General features: G+C 42.1%; 1 protein-coding gene across 7 annotated transcripts in view; it reads left to right on the top strand.

Annotated features, from left to right (window-relative positions):
* The window catches only part of DGKI (diacylglycerol kinase iota), a 311383-nt gene that overhangs the window by 214525 nt on the left and 80334 nt on the right, over nucleotides 1–16524 (top strand). For 4 of the 7 annotated variants that reach the window (XM_056517740.1, XM_056517742.1, XM_056517741.1 and 1 more), the window contains exons 18-22: nucleotides 1675–1748; nucleotides 1834–1945; nucleotides 6650–6849; nucleotides 9543–9605; nucleotides 13244–13344. In XM_056517740.1, the coding sequence (XP_056373715.1) occupies nucleotides 1675–1748; nucleotides 1834–1945; nucleotides 6650–6849; nucleotides 9543–9605; nucleotides 13244–13344 (550 nt within the window). The remainder of the gene's footprint in view (nucleotides 1–1674; nucleotides 1749–1833; nucleotides 1946–6649; nucleotides 6850–9542; nucleotides 9606–13243; nucleotides 13345–16524) is intronic. The other 3 variants (XM_056517743.1, XM_056517746.1, XM_056517744.1) reach the window with 1 other exon arrangement.

The raw sequence follows: 16524 nt of genomic DNA, 5'->3' as shown, positions 1-16524 counted from the left end.
CCTCAGGCTCCTAAGTTTTCTTCCCAACTCTTCATACTCCGCCATCTTGGATTGGATCCGTGACCCATACATCTCCAGAGACTCCCTTGGACCCCGTACCCCCCATTGCTGGGGTTCAGGGGTAGCAGAAGGTCCGCTGTTCTTGGCTGCAGCCTTGCGTCCTTCGGGTTTGGACGGGGGAGCGGGCTCCGCATTTCTGCGGGCCCTGCTGGAACGCCTCACCCCGACCTTGGAACCGGCTGTAGATGCTATCTTCCCCCCTCTCGCCAGCCGGGAACGAGAGGTAGAAGCCCGAGACTCCCTTGGCTCCATGCAGGAAAGCTCTCCCCAGGGGCCTGCCACACCCCTGGGAAGGCAGGTGAAAAACGCTGCTTCTCTCTGTGTGGAAGTCTGGAGCTCAAAGGAGACACACCCGACAACTTCACACACTGAAACTGCTGTGTTCAGAGGATGTGCTCTCTGCTGACACCTCTGTCTGTGTCAGGAACTGTCCAGAGCAGGAGAAAATCCCCATAACAAACCTATGCTGCTCTGGACAGTTCCTGATACGGGCATCAGGTGACAGCAGAGAGCACTGTGGACAAGACAAAAAAGAAATTCAAAAAGAACAGAATTTACTCCGTAACATACAGCTGCTAAAAAGTACTGGAAGGGTAAATATTTTTTTTATAGAAGTAATTTACAAATCTGTTTAACTTTCTGGCACCAGTTGACTTATAAAGACCTGAAATTTTTTTTCCCACCGGAGTACGGAGTACCCCTTTAATTTCAAGAAGGGGTTAAATAGGGTTATTAGCAATAGGTATTCCAATCTCTAGGAGCCTGAGCGATCTCCAGAAAGGGGCCCCAACTCTCTCTGTGCATGGAGCAACATGTTGGCGCTCTATGCATTCTCTATGGGAGCACCAGAGATACACGAGTGCCGTGTCTCATAGTTACTGTATATGACAGGAAGATAGTAGTGTAGGCTGTAGGGGCTGGTCCGAGGGGGTGACATCACTTTGGGGGTGGGGCTATACCTCAGAGATAAGATCCAGCCACGCCTCCTGAGACAGCAGAGGATGATGTGTTGTCTAGAGAAGGAGGGGCTGGGGGCTGAGACAACACTGCACTGATAATGAGATGACTACGTAAATTCCTGTCAGGAGAGAGGGAGCTGATGAGACAACAAAAAAACTGATAATGAGAGGACTACACAACTTCCTATCAGGAGAGAGGGAGGAGCCTGGGAGCTACTGAGACAAAACCACACTGACTGTGAGAGGACTACACAACTTCCTATCAGGAGAGAGGGAGGAGCCTGGGAGCTACTGAGATAAAACCACACTGACTGTGAGAGGACTACACAACTTCCTATCAGGAGAGAGGGAGGAGCCTGGAAGCTACTGAGACAAAACCACACAGATTGTGAGAGGGCTACACAACTTCCTGTTAGGAGAGATGGAGGAGCCAGGGGACTGCTGAGACAACACCACACAGGAAGTTGTGTAGTCCTCTCACTGTCAGTGTGGTGTTGTCCTCTCACAGTCTGTATTGTTTTTTTCTCAGTACCTCCCAAGCTCCTCCCTCTCTCCTAACAGGAAGTTTTGTACTTCCTATCCCAGTCAAAATCTGGAGCACAAACGGTTGATCTGTTTGTCTAATATGTAGTAATCTATTAATCTGATGTTACAGTGTGATGGAACCGACCTCACCCCCAAGATCCAAGAGCTGAAGTTTCAGTGTATTGTCTTCTTAAATATCCCCAGGTGAGCTGTGCTCTTATAGGGGGGTTATCTGTATGGGAACCATGGTAGATGTGTTACTATATACAGTCTCCTCTCTGGCTGCCAGGTACTGTGCTGGCACAATGCCCTGGGGAAACCCCGGTGACCACAGAGACTTTGAACCTCAGCGGCACGATGATGGTTATATAGAGGTCATTGGCTTCACCATGGCATCACTGGTAAGTAAATCTCACAGTATGAGGCCTGCCACTATATACCCTCACCAGGCAATACTAAGGGTATATAACCAGTGTACATATATATTATATACAGTATATACCAGGTTATACCAGCATGGTCCATATCACTATATACAGGAGATATATAACTTATACCAGCTGTACATATATATTATATACAGTATATACCAGGTTATACCAGCATGGTCCATATCACTATATACAGGAGATATATATAACTTATACCAGCTGTACACATATAATTATATACAGTATATTCCAGGTTATACCAGCATGGTCCATATCACTATATACAGGAGATATATAACTTATACCAGCTGTACATATATATATATATTATATACAGTATAGACCAGGTTATACCAGCATGGTCCATATCACTATATACAGGAAATATATAACTTATACCAGCTGTACATATATATATTATATACAGTATATACCAGGTTATACCAGCATGGTCCATATCACTATATACAGGGGGGATATATATAATTATATACAGTATACACCAGGTTATACCAGCATGGTCCTTATCACTATATACAGGAGATATATAACTTATACCAGCTGTACATATATATTATATACATTATATACCAGGTTATACCAGCATGGTCCATATCACTATATACAGGAGATATATAACTTATACCAGCTGTACATATATATTATATACAGTATATACCAGGTTATACCAGCATGGTCCATATCACTATATACAGGGGATATATAACTTATACCAGCTGTACATATATAATTATATAGAGTATATACCCAGGTTATACCAGCATGGTCCATATCATTATATACAGGGGATATATAACTTATACCAGCTGTATATATATATATATATTATATACAGTATATACCAGGTTATACCAGGATGGTCCATATCACTATATACATGAGATATATAACTTATACCAGCTGTACATATATATTACATACAGTATATACCAGGTTATACCAGCATGGTCCATATCACTATATACAGGAGATATATAACTTATACCAACTGTACATATATATTATATACAGTATATTCCAGGTTATACCAGCATGGTCCATATCACTATATACAGGAGATATATAACTTATACCAGCTGTACATATATATTATATACAGTATATACCCAGGTTATACCAGCATGGTCCATATCACTATATACAGGAGATATATAACTTATACCAGCTGTACATATATATTATATACAGTATATACCAGGTTATACCAGCATGGTCCATATCACTATATACATGAGATATATAATTTATACCAGCTGTACATATATAATTATATACAGTATATACCAGCATGGTCCATATCACTATATACAGGAGATATATAACTTATACCAGCTGTACATATATAATTATATACAGTATATACCCAGGTTATACCAGCATGGTCCATATCACTATATACAGGAGATATATAACTTATACCAGCTGTACATATATATTATATACAGTATATACCAGGTTATACCAGCATGGTCCATATCACTATATACAGGAGATATATAACTTATACCAGCTGTACATATATATTATATACAGTATATACCAGGTTATACCAGCATGGTCCATATCACTATATACAGGAGATATATAACTTATACCAGCTGTACATATATAATTATATACAGTATATACCAGCATGGTCCATATCACTATATACAGGAGATATATAACGTATACCAGCTGTACATATATATTATATACAGTATATACCAGGTTATACCAGCATGGTCCATATCACTATATACAGGAGATATATAACTTATACCAGCTGTACATATATATTATATACAGTATATACCAGGTTATACCAGCATGGTCCATATCACTATATACAGGAGATATATAACTTATACCATCTGTACATATATATTATATACAGTATATACCCAGGTTATACCAGCATGGTCCATATCACTATATACAGGAGATATATAACTTATACCAGCTGTACATATATATTATATACAGTATATACCAGGTTATACCAGCATGATCCATATCACTATATACAGGAGAGATATAACTTATACCAGCTGTACATATATATTATATACAGTATATACCCAGGTTATACCAGCATGGTCCATATCACTATATACAGGAGATATATAACTTATACCAGCTGTACATATATAGTTATATACAGTATATACCCAGGTTATACCAGCATGGTCCATATCACTATATACAGGAGATATATAACTTATACCAGCTGTACATATATAATTATATACAGTATATACCAGGTTATACCAGCATGGTCCATATCACTATATACAGGAGATATATAACTTATACCAGCTGTACATATATATTATATACAGTATATACCCAGGTTATACCAGCATGGTCCATATCACTATATACAGGAGATATATAACTTATACCAGCTGTACATATATATTGTATACAGTATATACCCAGGTTATACCAGCATGGTCTATATCACTATATACAGGAGATATATAACTTATACCAGCTGTACATATATAATTATATACAGTATATACCAGGTTATACCAGCATGGTCCATATCACTATATACAGGAGATATATAACTTATACCAGCTGTACATATATATTATATACAGTATATACCAGGTTATACCAGCATGGTCCATATCACTATATACAGGAGATATATAACTTATACCAGCTGTACATATATATTATATACAGTATATACCAGGTTATACCAGCATGGTCCATATCACTATATACAGGAGATATATAACTTATACCATCTGTACATATATATTATATACAGTATATACCCAGGTTATACCAGCATGGTCCATATCACTATATACAGGAGATATATAACTTATACCAGCTGTACATATATATTATATACAGTATATACCAGGTTATACCAGCATGATCCATATCACTATATACAGGAGAGATATAACTTATACCAGCTGTACATATATATTATATACAGTATATACCCAGGTTATACCAGCATGGTCCATATCACTATATACAGGAGATATATAACTTATACCAGCTGTACATATATAGTTATATACAGTATATACCCAGGTTATACCAGCATGGTCCATATCACTATATACAGGAGATATATAACTTATACCAGCTGTACATATATAATTATATACAGTATATACCAGGTTATACCAGCATGGTCCATATCACTATATACAGGAGATATATAACTTATACCAGCTGTACATATATATTATATACAGTATATACCCAGGTTATACCAGCATGGTCCATATCACTATATACAGGAGATATATAACTTATACCAGCTGTACATATATATTGTATACAGTATATACCCAGGTTATACCAGCATGGTCTATATCACTATATACAGGAGATATATAACTTATACCAGCTGTACATATATAATTATATACAGTATATACCAGGTTATACCAGCATGGTCCATATCACTATATACAGGAGATATATAACTTATACCAGCTGTACATATATATTATATACAGTATATACCAGGTTATACCAGCATGGTCCATATCACTATATACAGGAGATATATAACTTATACCAGCTGTACATATATATTATATACAGTATATACCAGGTTATACCAGCATGGTCCATATCACTATATACAGGAGATATATAACTTATACCAGCTCTACATATATAATTATATACAGTATACACCCAGGTTATACCAGCATGGTCCATATCACTATATACAGGAGATATATAACTTATACCAGCTGTACATATATAATTATATACAGTATATACCAGGTTATACCAGCATGGTCCATATCACTATATACAGGAGATATGTAACTTATACCAGCTGCACATATATATTATATACAGTATATACCAGGTTATACCAGCATGGTCCATATCACTATATACAGGAGATATATAACTTATACCAGCTGTACATATATATTATATACAGTATATACCCACGTTATACCAGCATGGTCCATATCACTATATACAGGAGATATATAACTTATACCAGCTGTACATATATATTATATACAGTATATACCCAGGTTATACCAGCATGGTCCATATCACTATATACAGGAGATATATAACTTATACCAGCTGTACATATATATTATATACAGTATATACCAGGTTATACCAGCATGGTCCATATCACTATATACATGAGATATATAACTTATACCAGCTGTACATATATATTATATACAGTATATACCAGGTTATACCAGCATGGTCCATATCACTATATACAGGAGATATATAACTTATACCAGCTGTACATATATATTATATACAGTATATACCCAGGTTATACCAGCATGGTCCATATCACTATATACAGGAGATATATAACTTATACCAGCTGTACATATATATTATATACAGTATATACCCAGGTTATACCAGCATGGTCCATATCACTATATACAGGAGATATATATAACTTATACCAGCTGTACATATATATTATATACAGTATATACCAGGTTATACCAGCATGGTCCATATCACTATATACAGGATATATATAACTTATACCAGCTGTACATATATATTATATACAGTATATACCCAGGTTATACCAGCATGGTCCATATCACTATATATATATATAACTTATACCAGCTGTACATATATAATTCTATCAGTATATACCAGGTGTTGTGTGTTTTTCAGGCTGCCCTGCAGGTAGGTGGCCACGGAGAGCGGCTTCACCAGTGTCGAGAGGTGACCCTGTTGACGTACAAGGCCATCCCTATGCAGGTAGATGGTGAACCCTGCCGCCTCGCCCCCTCCCTCATTCGTATTTCCCTAAGAAACCAAGCAAATATGGTACAGAAGAGCAAGAGGAGAACGTCCATGCCCTTACTTAATGAGTGAGTCACAGCGCCCCCGGTGGTGACTACTATTAAATTGTTTTACTGGAGGTTCTTCACTTCGTATGGCTGTTCCAGAATAATTTCTCTCATAGTGATTAGAAATAATGACAACAATTAATGGCGGACATTACTGAACCTACAACCCAGCTTTCCGCAAACACTGAAAAACATATACATTTTATTATTATTTTTTAATTAGTTAATTAATTTATGTTTTATATGAAATGTCTCTGAATAACCATGGCTAATAGGAATCCTGATAAATAGTAGCAAAGCCATTATACAGCTTTCCTAATTTCCTAAATGGCAGATATTCTTACTTTTGCTTTTAGGACATTAGGGAAGTTAGCACTGGCATTTCAATGAAAAGTAGCCATTTAGGATGCTAGGAAAGCTGAGTGAGGAGCAACATGGTCACCATTGTCTTAGAATCTGTAATGATGAATCTGCCTAGTTATGAAACAGTGAGGAAGAATGGGATGCGTCACAGCATTACTAGCTATATTTGCCATGCAGGATGCTTAGAAAGCTGTGTGCGAACCTGTATAGACACCATTTCAGCTTTCCTACTATTCTGAATGGCTATTTTTGTATAAGCTGTGCAGCAATTATAAATAAAAGGATGTATTATCATGACTTTTTAATGAAAATTTGGTATTTAGGACACTAGGAAAGCTGAGTAAGAACATATATGTTCCCCAATGCAGTTTATATAGTATCCTGAATGTAAATCTGCATTAAATTGTAAAAATCTTCTGCTTCCCTAGTTACATTTCACAGTAGATTTGCCTGTAGTGAAGGGGGGTATGTATGATGAAATTTCTTCATATTGTCATTCGGGATTCTAGGAAAGCTGAGTGAAAACAAAGATGTGGCCATTATGACTTTTCTAGTGTCCTGCATGTCAAATGTACATAATGATTCTCTGCTTCGCTAGTCAAGCAACTGTTGAAAAACAGGATGTATCATAACATTTCCTAGTAGATTTGCCATTCAGGACACTTGCAAAGCTGGGTGATATAACATTCAATAAGATCACATTACAATTTGTATGATATCCTGAATGCTAGTTCTGTATACTTATGCAACAGTAGTAAATCGGGACGAATTGGCACAGTTCTATGTAGATTTGTCATTCAGGACACTAGCATAGCTGGGTGAGAACAAATATAGAGGCCATTACAGCTTTTATACTATCCTGAAGGGCTAATCTGCATAGAAATCCTCTGCTTACCTAGTTATTCAACGGTCAGGAAGCAGAGGTTGTATCATAACATTTTCCAGTAGTTTTTTTCCATTCTGGACACTAGGAAAGCTGAATAAGAACAAATATGGGAGCCATTTCAGCTTTTATACTATTCCAAATGGCAAATATTATGCAACATTAGCAAAGGTGGGTATGTATCTATGGGGAAATGCCATTCAGGACATTAGAAAATCTGGGTAAGAACCAGTGCAGATACTTTTATAGCTTTGCTAGTATCCTGAATGGCAAATCGTATGCAACATTAGTGAAGGAGAGTATGCATGATGGCATTTCTATATAGTGTCATTTAGGAAAGCTGAGTCAAAACAAATATGGAGCCATTATGGATTTTCTAGAAATATAGAAATCCTCTGCTTCCCGAGTTGTGCAACAGTTATAAAGGTTTATGTGATACATCTAAATTAATTTGCCACTCAGGACACTAGGAAAGCTGAGTAAGAACCAGAACCAGGTGGCTCTACAGCTCTGCTAGTATCCTGAATAGAAAAAGTTTATTCAATAGTAGTGCAGGAGGGTATGTATGACGATATAAAGTATCTATGTAGATTTGGCATTCAGGACACTAGGAAAGCTGAGTGAGAACCAACGTAGGTAGTTCTACAGCTCTGCTAGTATCCTGAATGGAAAAATCTTATGCAACAGTAGGGCAGGAGGGTATGTATAACAATATAAAGTATCTATGTAGATTTGTTATTCAGGACACTGGGAAAGCTGAGTGAGAACCAACATAGGTAGTTCTACAGCTCTGCTAGTATCCTGAATGGAAAAATCTTATACAACAGTAGTGCAGAAGGGTATGTCTAACAATATAAAGTATCTATGTTTGGCATTCAGGACACTAGGAAAGCTGAGTGAGAACCAGCGTAGGTAGTTGTACACCTCTGCTAGTATACTGCATGGAAAAATCTTATACAACAGTAGTGCAGAAGGGTATGTCTAACAATATAAAGTATCTATGTTTGGCATTCAGGACACTAGGAAAGCTGAGTGAGAACCAGCGTAGGTAGTTCTACACCTCTGCTAGTATCCTGAATGGAAAAATCTTATGCAACAGTAGTGCAGGAGGGTATGTCTAACTATATATGCTGTATCTATGCAGATCTGCCATTCAGGATCCTGGAAAAGCTGAGTAAGAACCAATATGGGCAAAATGACTGCTTTCCTAGTATCCCAGAGTGTCAAATCTTGAGGAATGTAAGCTAGGGATGCATGACTACCTGAGCTGTGGTGTCGCCCACCCAGCTTTCCCAGGCCAGTGGATGCTGTGTGGTCCCGGGTCTCACCTCATCACTTGTGTACGGCACTCTCCTTTTGTTCCTGTTAATCTGTCTGGTGTCTGTCTCTGTCTCTCTCTCTCTCATGCCCTCTCACCTCTGGCTTGCACTCTTGTTTTTTTGTGCTGGCTTTGTGCTGTCTGCCACAGTGTCCATAAAGTGCCCACCGCTGACCACCGACGCGTCTCCGCTCCCCCAGACTCCTTCACTGTGTAAGTATTGCCATGCGGCTGGTCATGTGACTGGCACCTCCCTCCCCCCCTCATAGCTGCTGTGCCCACTCTCTACTTATGAGTCACTTGTTTATTTTTCATTTCTTACACCCCGCACCAGCCTCATCATGCCGGGGGGCCCCCATGGTGTCCATCACTCCCCCTCCTGTGCCCGTGTGTGACGCTCATGATGCCAGTTTGTACTTTTCAGTCCAAATCATCATCTGCCTCCGGGCCGACACCATCTCAGGCGAAAACAACAAATCTGCGTCCAGAAGACAATTACTTTATAATTATAAAGCGCTGCCCACTCGACTCGTGTACTCCATGCATTGGGCGCTGCTCACTCGTGTACTCCATGCATTGGGCGCTGCTCACTCGTGTACTCCATGCATTGGGCGCTGCTCACTCGTGTACTCCATGCATTGGGCGCTGCTCACTCGTGTACTCCATGCATTGGGCGCCGCTCACTCGTGTACTCCATACATTGGGCGCCGCTCACTCGTGTACTCCATACATTGGGCGCCGCTCACTCGTGTACTCCATGCATTGGGCGCCGCTCACTCGTGTACACCATACATTGGGCGCTGCTCACTCGTGTACTCCATGCATTGGGCGCCGCTCACTCGTGTACTCCATGCATTGGGCGCCGCTCACTCGTGTACTCCATACATTGGGCGCCGCTCACTCGTGTACTCCATACATTGGGCGCTGCTCACTCGTGTACTCCATGCATTGGGCGCCGCTCACTCGTGTACTCCATGCATTGGGCGCCGCTCACTCGTGTACTCCATACATTGGGCGCCGCTCACTCGTGTACTCCATACATTGGGCGCCGCTCACTCGTGTACTCCATACATTGGGCGCCGCTCACTCGTGTACTCCATGCATTGGGCGCCGCTCACTCGTGTACTCCATACATTGGGCGCTGCTCGTTCACCTCATGTACTCCATGCACCGGGCGATGCCCGTTCGACTCCTGTACTCCATGCATTGGGCGCCGCTCACTCGTGTACTCCATGCATTGGGCGCCGCTCACTCGTGTACTCCATGCACCAGGCGATGCCCGCTCGACTCCTGTACTCAACAATCGGGCACTGCTCGTTCACCTCTTGTACTCCATGCACCGGGCGCTGCTTGCTTGCATCTTGTACTCCATGCACTGGGCACTGCTTGCTTGCTTTGTGTACTCCATGCATCAGACGCTGCTCGCTCGCTTTGTGTACTCTATGCACTAGGCGCTGCTCGCTCGCATCATGTACTCCATGCACCGGGCGCTGCTTGCTCACCTTGTGTACTCCGTGCATCAGGCGCTACTTGCTCGCCTCATGTCCTCTATGCACCGGGCGCTGCTCGCTTTGTGTACTCTATGCACTGGGCGCTGCTTGCTCGCATGGTGTTCTCCATGCACCGGGCACTGCTCGCTTGCATCTTGTACTCCATGCACCGGGAGCTGCTCGCTTGCTTTGTGTACTCTATGCACTGGGCGCTGCTCGCTTGCATCGTGTTCTCCAGGCATCGGGCGCTGCTCGCTTGCATCATGTACTCCATGCACCGGGCGCTGCTTGCTCGCTTTGTGTACTCTATGCACAGGGCGCTGCTTGCTCGCCTTGTGTACTCCATGCATCAGGCGCTGCTCACTCGCCTCATGTACTCCATGCACCGGGCACTGCTCGCTTGCATCGTAAACTCCATGCACCGAGCGCTGCTCGCTTGCTTTGTGTACTCTATGCACTGGGCGCTGCTTGCACGCTTTGTGTACTTCATGCATCAGGCGCTGCTCGCTCGCATTGTGTTCTCCATGCATTGGGCGCTGCTTGCTTGCATCGTGTACTCCATGCACCGGGCGCTGCTTGCTTGCCTCATGCACTCCATGCACCGGGCGCTGCTCGCTCGCCTCATGCACTCCATGCACCGGGCGCTGCTCGCTCGCCTCATGTACTCCATGCACCGGGCGCTGCTCGCTCGCCTCGTATACTCTGTGCATTGGGCGCTGCTTGCTCACATCGTGTACTCCATGCATCGGGTGCTCCTCGCTCGCCTCGTGTACGCTATGCACCACCGACTTCTTAAAGGGGCCGTTCATTCCATGTCTGACTATTTACAAGATTGCTGTTTGCTGTCAGTGAATGGAAACCTTCCTATTGACACACATGCACAGATAATTCAGGAACATCTAGTCTGCATTGTAATGTCCCTTTTCTGTCTAAGTGCTCTCTGATGACACGTGTCTCAGGAACCGCTCAGTTTAGAAGAGGTTTGCTATGGGGATTTTCTTCTAAACTGAGCGGTTCCCAAGACACGTGTCATCAGAGAGCACTTAGACAGAAAAGAACAACTCAACTTCAGAAGCTCATAAGTACTGAAAGGATTAATATTTTTTACAAATCTGTTTAACTTTCTGGAGCCAGTTGATATATAAAAAAAAGTTTTTTCCTGGAATACCCCTTTAATGTCAAACAAGTGTTGAAGAAACACTTCACATACTTTTTTAGTATTCTGCATTGGGCCGTTCCTCAGTTATTCCTCCTGGGAATGTGTCCAATCAATGTCAAACCATGTTGGCGAAGCACCTCCTTGACTACGGAAATGGTAACTCCATGTTCATAGTTTCATTTCCAGTAGGAATGACAGAGGAACAGTACAACTTAAAACAATGCCCCTGAATGGTTGTTATGTGGCATTCTAGATGCACTGTAACAAGCCATGCACCATGATCAGGACAATTTTTCAGCCTCTTGACCCAAGCAAAAGTGGTTCAGTTCACTGACAGAAAGCAGACATGTGTAAACTCATTAGGTATTGGCCATTTCTTGGTTCAACTGAATGGTTCAGTTCACTGACAGAAAGCAGAGGTGTTTAAACTGATTAGGTATTGGCCATTTCTTGGTTCAACTAAATGGTTCAATTCACTGACAGAAAGGGGAGATGTTTAAACTGATTAGGTATTGGCCATTTCTTGGTTCAACTGAATGGTTCAATTCACTGACAGAAAGCAGAGATGTTTAAACTGATTAGGTATTGGCCATTTCTTGGTTCAACTGAATAATTGACTTCACTGACAGAAAGCAGAGATGTTTAAACTCTGACCATTGACCATTTCTTGGTTCAGTTAAGGGGTTTAATTCACTGTTAGAAAGCAGAGATCTTGAAAACGGTTAGAAATCGACTTGCTTTGTTCAACCTAATGGTTCCATTCACTGACAAAGCCGAGTGATCTAAAATGGTTAGGAATTGAATGGTTTCCTGAATGGTTCACTTCACTGACACAAAGCATAGGTCTTGAAAAAAAACAAAAACTTTTCTCGGTTGAATTAAACGGCTCCTGGAGGGTTCTATTCACTGAATAGAAGCAGAGGTCTTGTAAATAGTTAGGAATTGACTAAGCAACTCCCCCCCCCTCCCTTGTGTGTTTCCACATCCTATAGGAAGGAGGGTAGTAGCTGCATCGGTACAGTGTCTCCCAACCAGAGTGCCTCCAGCTGTTGCAAAACATGCTGGGAGTTGTAGTTTTGCACTATTCAATCCTAATACTTTATTGTAGCGTACTATAAAATATACTAAAAATAATAGACATATATCGTTTTTTTTGGACAAGAAACGGTTAAATTACGTCCTGCTTCTCCTTCTCTCCTCAGCCCACATTCAATGCCCGACCGGCTACGAATCCGAGTGAACCGAATCCGCCTGCAGGTGTACGAGGGGCTGCATTTCGACAAGGACAAACTACGGGAAGCCTGTGAGTTAAAAAAAAAAAAAATATATATAAAATGGGTCAGAATTACTGTATATCGTAAAACACATATAGTGAAATTCCATGAACAGTCCCATGTAAACCCCAAACGCACTCACAACCTTTGTCAGTCGGCTCAACTGGACCAGGAACTCCAGGCAAAAGACGTCCCGTTTTCTTAGTTTGCAATCAGGCCCATGAAACTTCTCCTGGATGCTCCCTGACTCTGTAGTGGACACCCTGGCAGCATGGAATAGGATAAGTGAAAGTGCAGCTCCGTCTCTTTCTGGGTGTACGACGTCCGGTGTAATGAAGAAAGCTGTGTCCCTGTAGAGGAATGTGACCCTCTGCACAGGGACACACTTCTGCTTTACAGCCGGCTCCCTCTCACTCCCGTACCCCTAACACTTACCCTAACTCTATCCCTAATCCTAACCCTAACACTAATCCTAACCCTTATCCCTAATCCTAACCCTTTATCCTAACCCTAATCCTAACCCCTAATCCTAACTCCTAACCCTAATCATAACCCCAAATCCTAAACCCTCATGATAACCCTAATCCTAACCCCTAACACTAATCCTAACCATAATCCTTACCCCTTATCCTAACCTTAACCCTAATCCTAACACTAATCCCTAAACCTAATCCTAGCCTCTATTCCTAACCCCTATCCCTAATTCTAACCCCTATCCCTAATCCTAACCCTTACCCCTAATCCTAACCCTTACCCCTAATTGTAACCCTAACCCCTAATGCTAACCCCTAACCCTAACCCCTAATCCTAACCTAAATCCTAACCCCTAATCCTAACCCCTAATCCTAACCTTTAATCCTAAACCCTATCCCCTAATCCTAGCCCTTAATCCTAACCCTTACCCCTAATCCTAACCCTCACCTCCTAATCCTAACCCCTAATCCTAACCTCTAATCCTAACCCTTATCCCTAATCCTAACCCCTAATCCTAACCTTTATTCCTAAACCCTATCCCCTAATCCTAACCCCTAATCCAAACCCCTAATCCTAACCTTTAATCCTAAACCCTATGCCCTAATCCTAACCCCTAATCCAAACCCCTAATCCTAACCTTTAATCCTAAACCCTATCCCCTAATCCTAACCCTAACCCCTAATCCTAACCCCTAATCCAAACCCCTAATCCTAACCTTTAATCCTAAACCCTATCCCCTAATCCTAACTCCTAATCCTAACACCTAATCCTAAACCCTAATCGTAACCCTAATCCTAACCCCTAACAGTGATCAGCACTGAGAAGGGCTGAGAGCGCTGAGCTCAGGAGCTCAGGTCACATTCGGCTACGGGTCACAGTTTTTTTCACTTCACCGGTCTATCCCAGGACTTCTCTTGGTCCCTATTTTACAGTATAGCCGGACTTGTTCCTTGACTCTTTGGATACGACTATAACTTGTGTGGGTTCTTTAGCGTGTAGCTGAGGTACTTATGTAGAATTAGCCCAGGATTCCACACCAACTGCTTGGCCCTGCTTACACGCGTTCCTGCTGGCGCATCCAGGTGGGTATCCCCCGTAATTGGTCTGAACAACCAAACCAGGAACTCCAGGCAAAAGATGTCCGGCTTTCTTTGTTTGCAATCAGGCCCTTCAAACTTCTCCTGGATGCTCTCTTGACTCTGTAGTGGACACCCTGGCAGCATGGAATAGGCTAAGTGAAAGTGCAGCTTGATCTTTCTCTGGGTCTTAAAGGGGTACTCCACCCCTAGACATCTTATTCCTTATCCAAAGGATAGGTGATAAGATGTCTGATCTCAGGGGGGGAGGCCGCTGGGGCCTCCTTTAACTCAACAACTCTTTTGGTACTCAACTCCAGGACAAGTGAGCAGGGTTTATATAGACCTGCGCTTTGGCTTTTAAAGGCAACTTAAAGGAGTAGTCCAGTGGTGACCCAGTGGTGAACAACTTATCCCCTATCCTAAGGATAGGGGATAAGTTTGAGATCGCGGGGGGTCCGACCGCTGGGGCCCCCTGCGATCTCCTATACGGAGCCCCGACAGCCCGCCGGAAGGGGGCGTGTCGACCTCCGCACGAAGCGGCGGCCGACACGCCCCCTCAATACAACTCTATGGCAGAGCCGAAGCGCTGCCTTCGGCAATCTCCGGCAATCTCCGGCTCTGCCAAAGAGATGTATTGAGGGGGCGTGTCGGCCGCCGCTTCGTGCGGAGGTCGACACCCGCTATCTGGCCGGAGAGCCTGGCCCCCGTACAGTGAGGTCGCAGGGGGCCCCAGCGGTCGGACCCCCCGCAATCTCAAACTTATCCCCTATCCTTAGGATAGGGGATACGTTTTTCACCACTGGACTACCCCTTTAACATTTTTCTCCCTACTTCCTGTGGAAAAACACTACAATACACTTTGGCCAGTAGGTGGCGCTGTGGTGTAACCTGTGTGCGAGCTTTGTGTGATCTCTGCAGCGTGTCTGTGTTGTCAGACATTAACATTTGTGACCTATTAATAAAAGCAATAAAGACAGCAGTGCTCATCCGCCGTCGTGGGACATTACATATCCAAGTCAACATCCACGTTAATATTTGATGCACACACGTACACACACAACTGCAACTATTAAGATAAGGATGTTTTGTCATTTGGTCATTTTGTGCATCTAAATCCACATCAATGTTCACACATATACAACACAACTGCAACTATTAAGTTAGATGTGACTGAGGACATGAACCCACATGTGGTAAGGATCAATGTTCACACATATACAACACAACTGCAACTATTAAGATAGATGTGACTGAGGACATGAACCCACATGTGGTAAGGATCAATGTTCACACATATACAACACAACTGCAACTATTAAGATAGATGTGACTGAGGACATGAACCCACATGTGGGAAGGCTCATAGGAAACTTGAATAAAAGCTGTAAAAGACATATGGACATTTTGTGACTATAAATCACCACCCACATCAATTTTTTTAGACATACGCATAACTGTAACTATTAAGATTGAAGTGAGGGAAGACACAAACCACACGTGGCAACAATGATCGACAACTTAAAGGGGTACTCCGGTGAAAACCTTTTTTCTTTTAAATCAACTGGTGGCAGAAAGTTAAACATATTTGTAAATTACTTCTATTAAAAAATCTTAATCCTTCCAGTACTTATTAGCTGCTGAATGCTACAGAGGAAA

Source organism: Hyla sarda, chromosome 4, assembly GCF_029499605.1.
Source record: "Hyla sarda isolate aHylSar1 chromosome 4, aHylSar1.hap1, whole genome shotgun sequence".
Classification (NCBI taxonomy): Eukaryota; Metazoa; Chordata; class Amphibia; order Anura; family Hylidae; genus Hyla; species Hyla sarda.
Note: the sequence above shows the minus strand (reverse complement) of the source record. Positions and strands in the feature narration are given on the sequence as shown.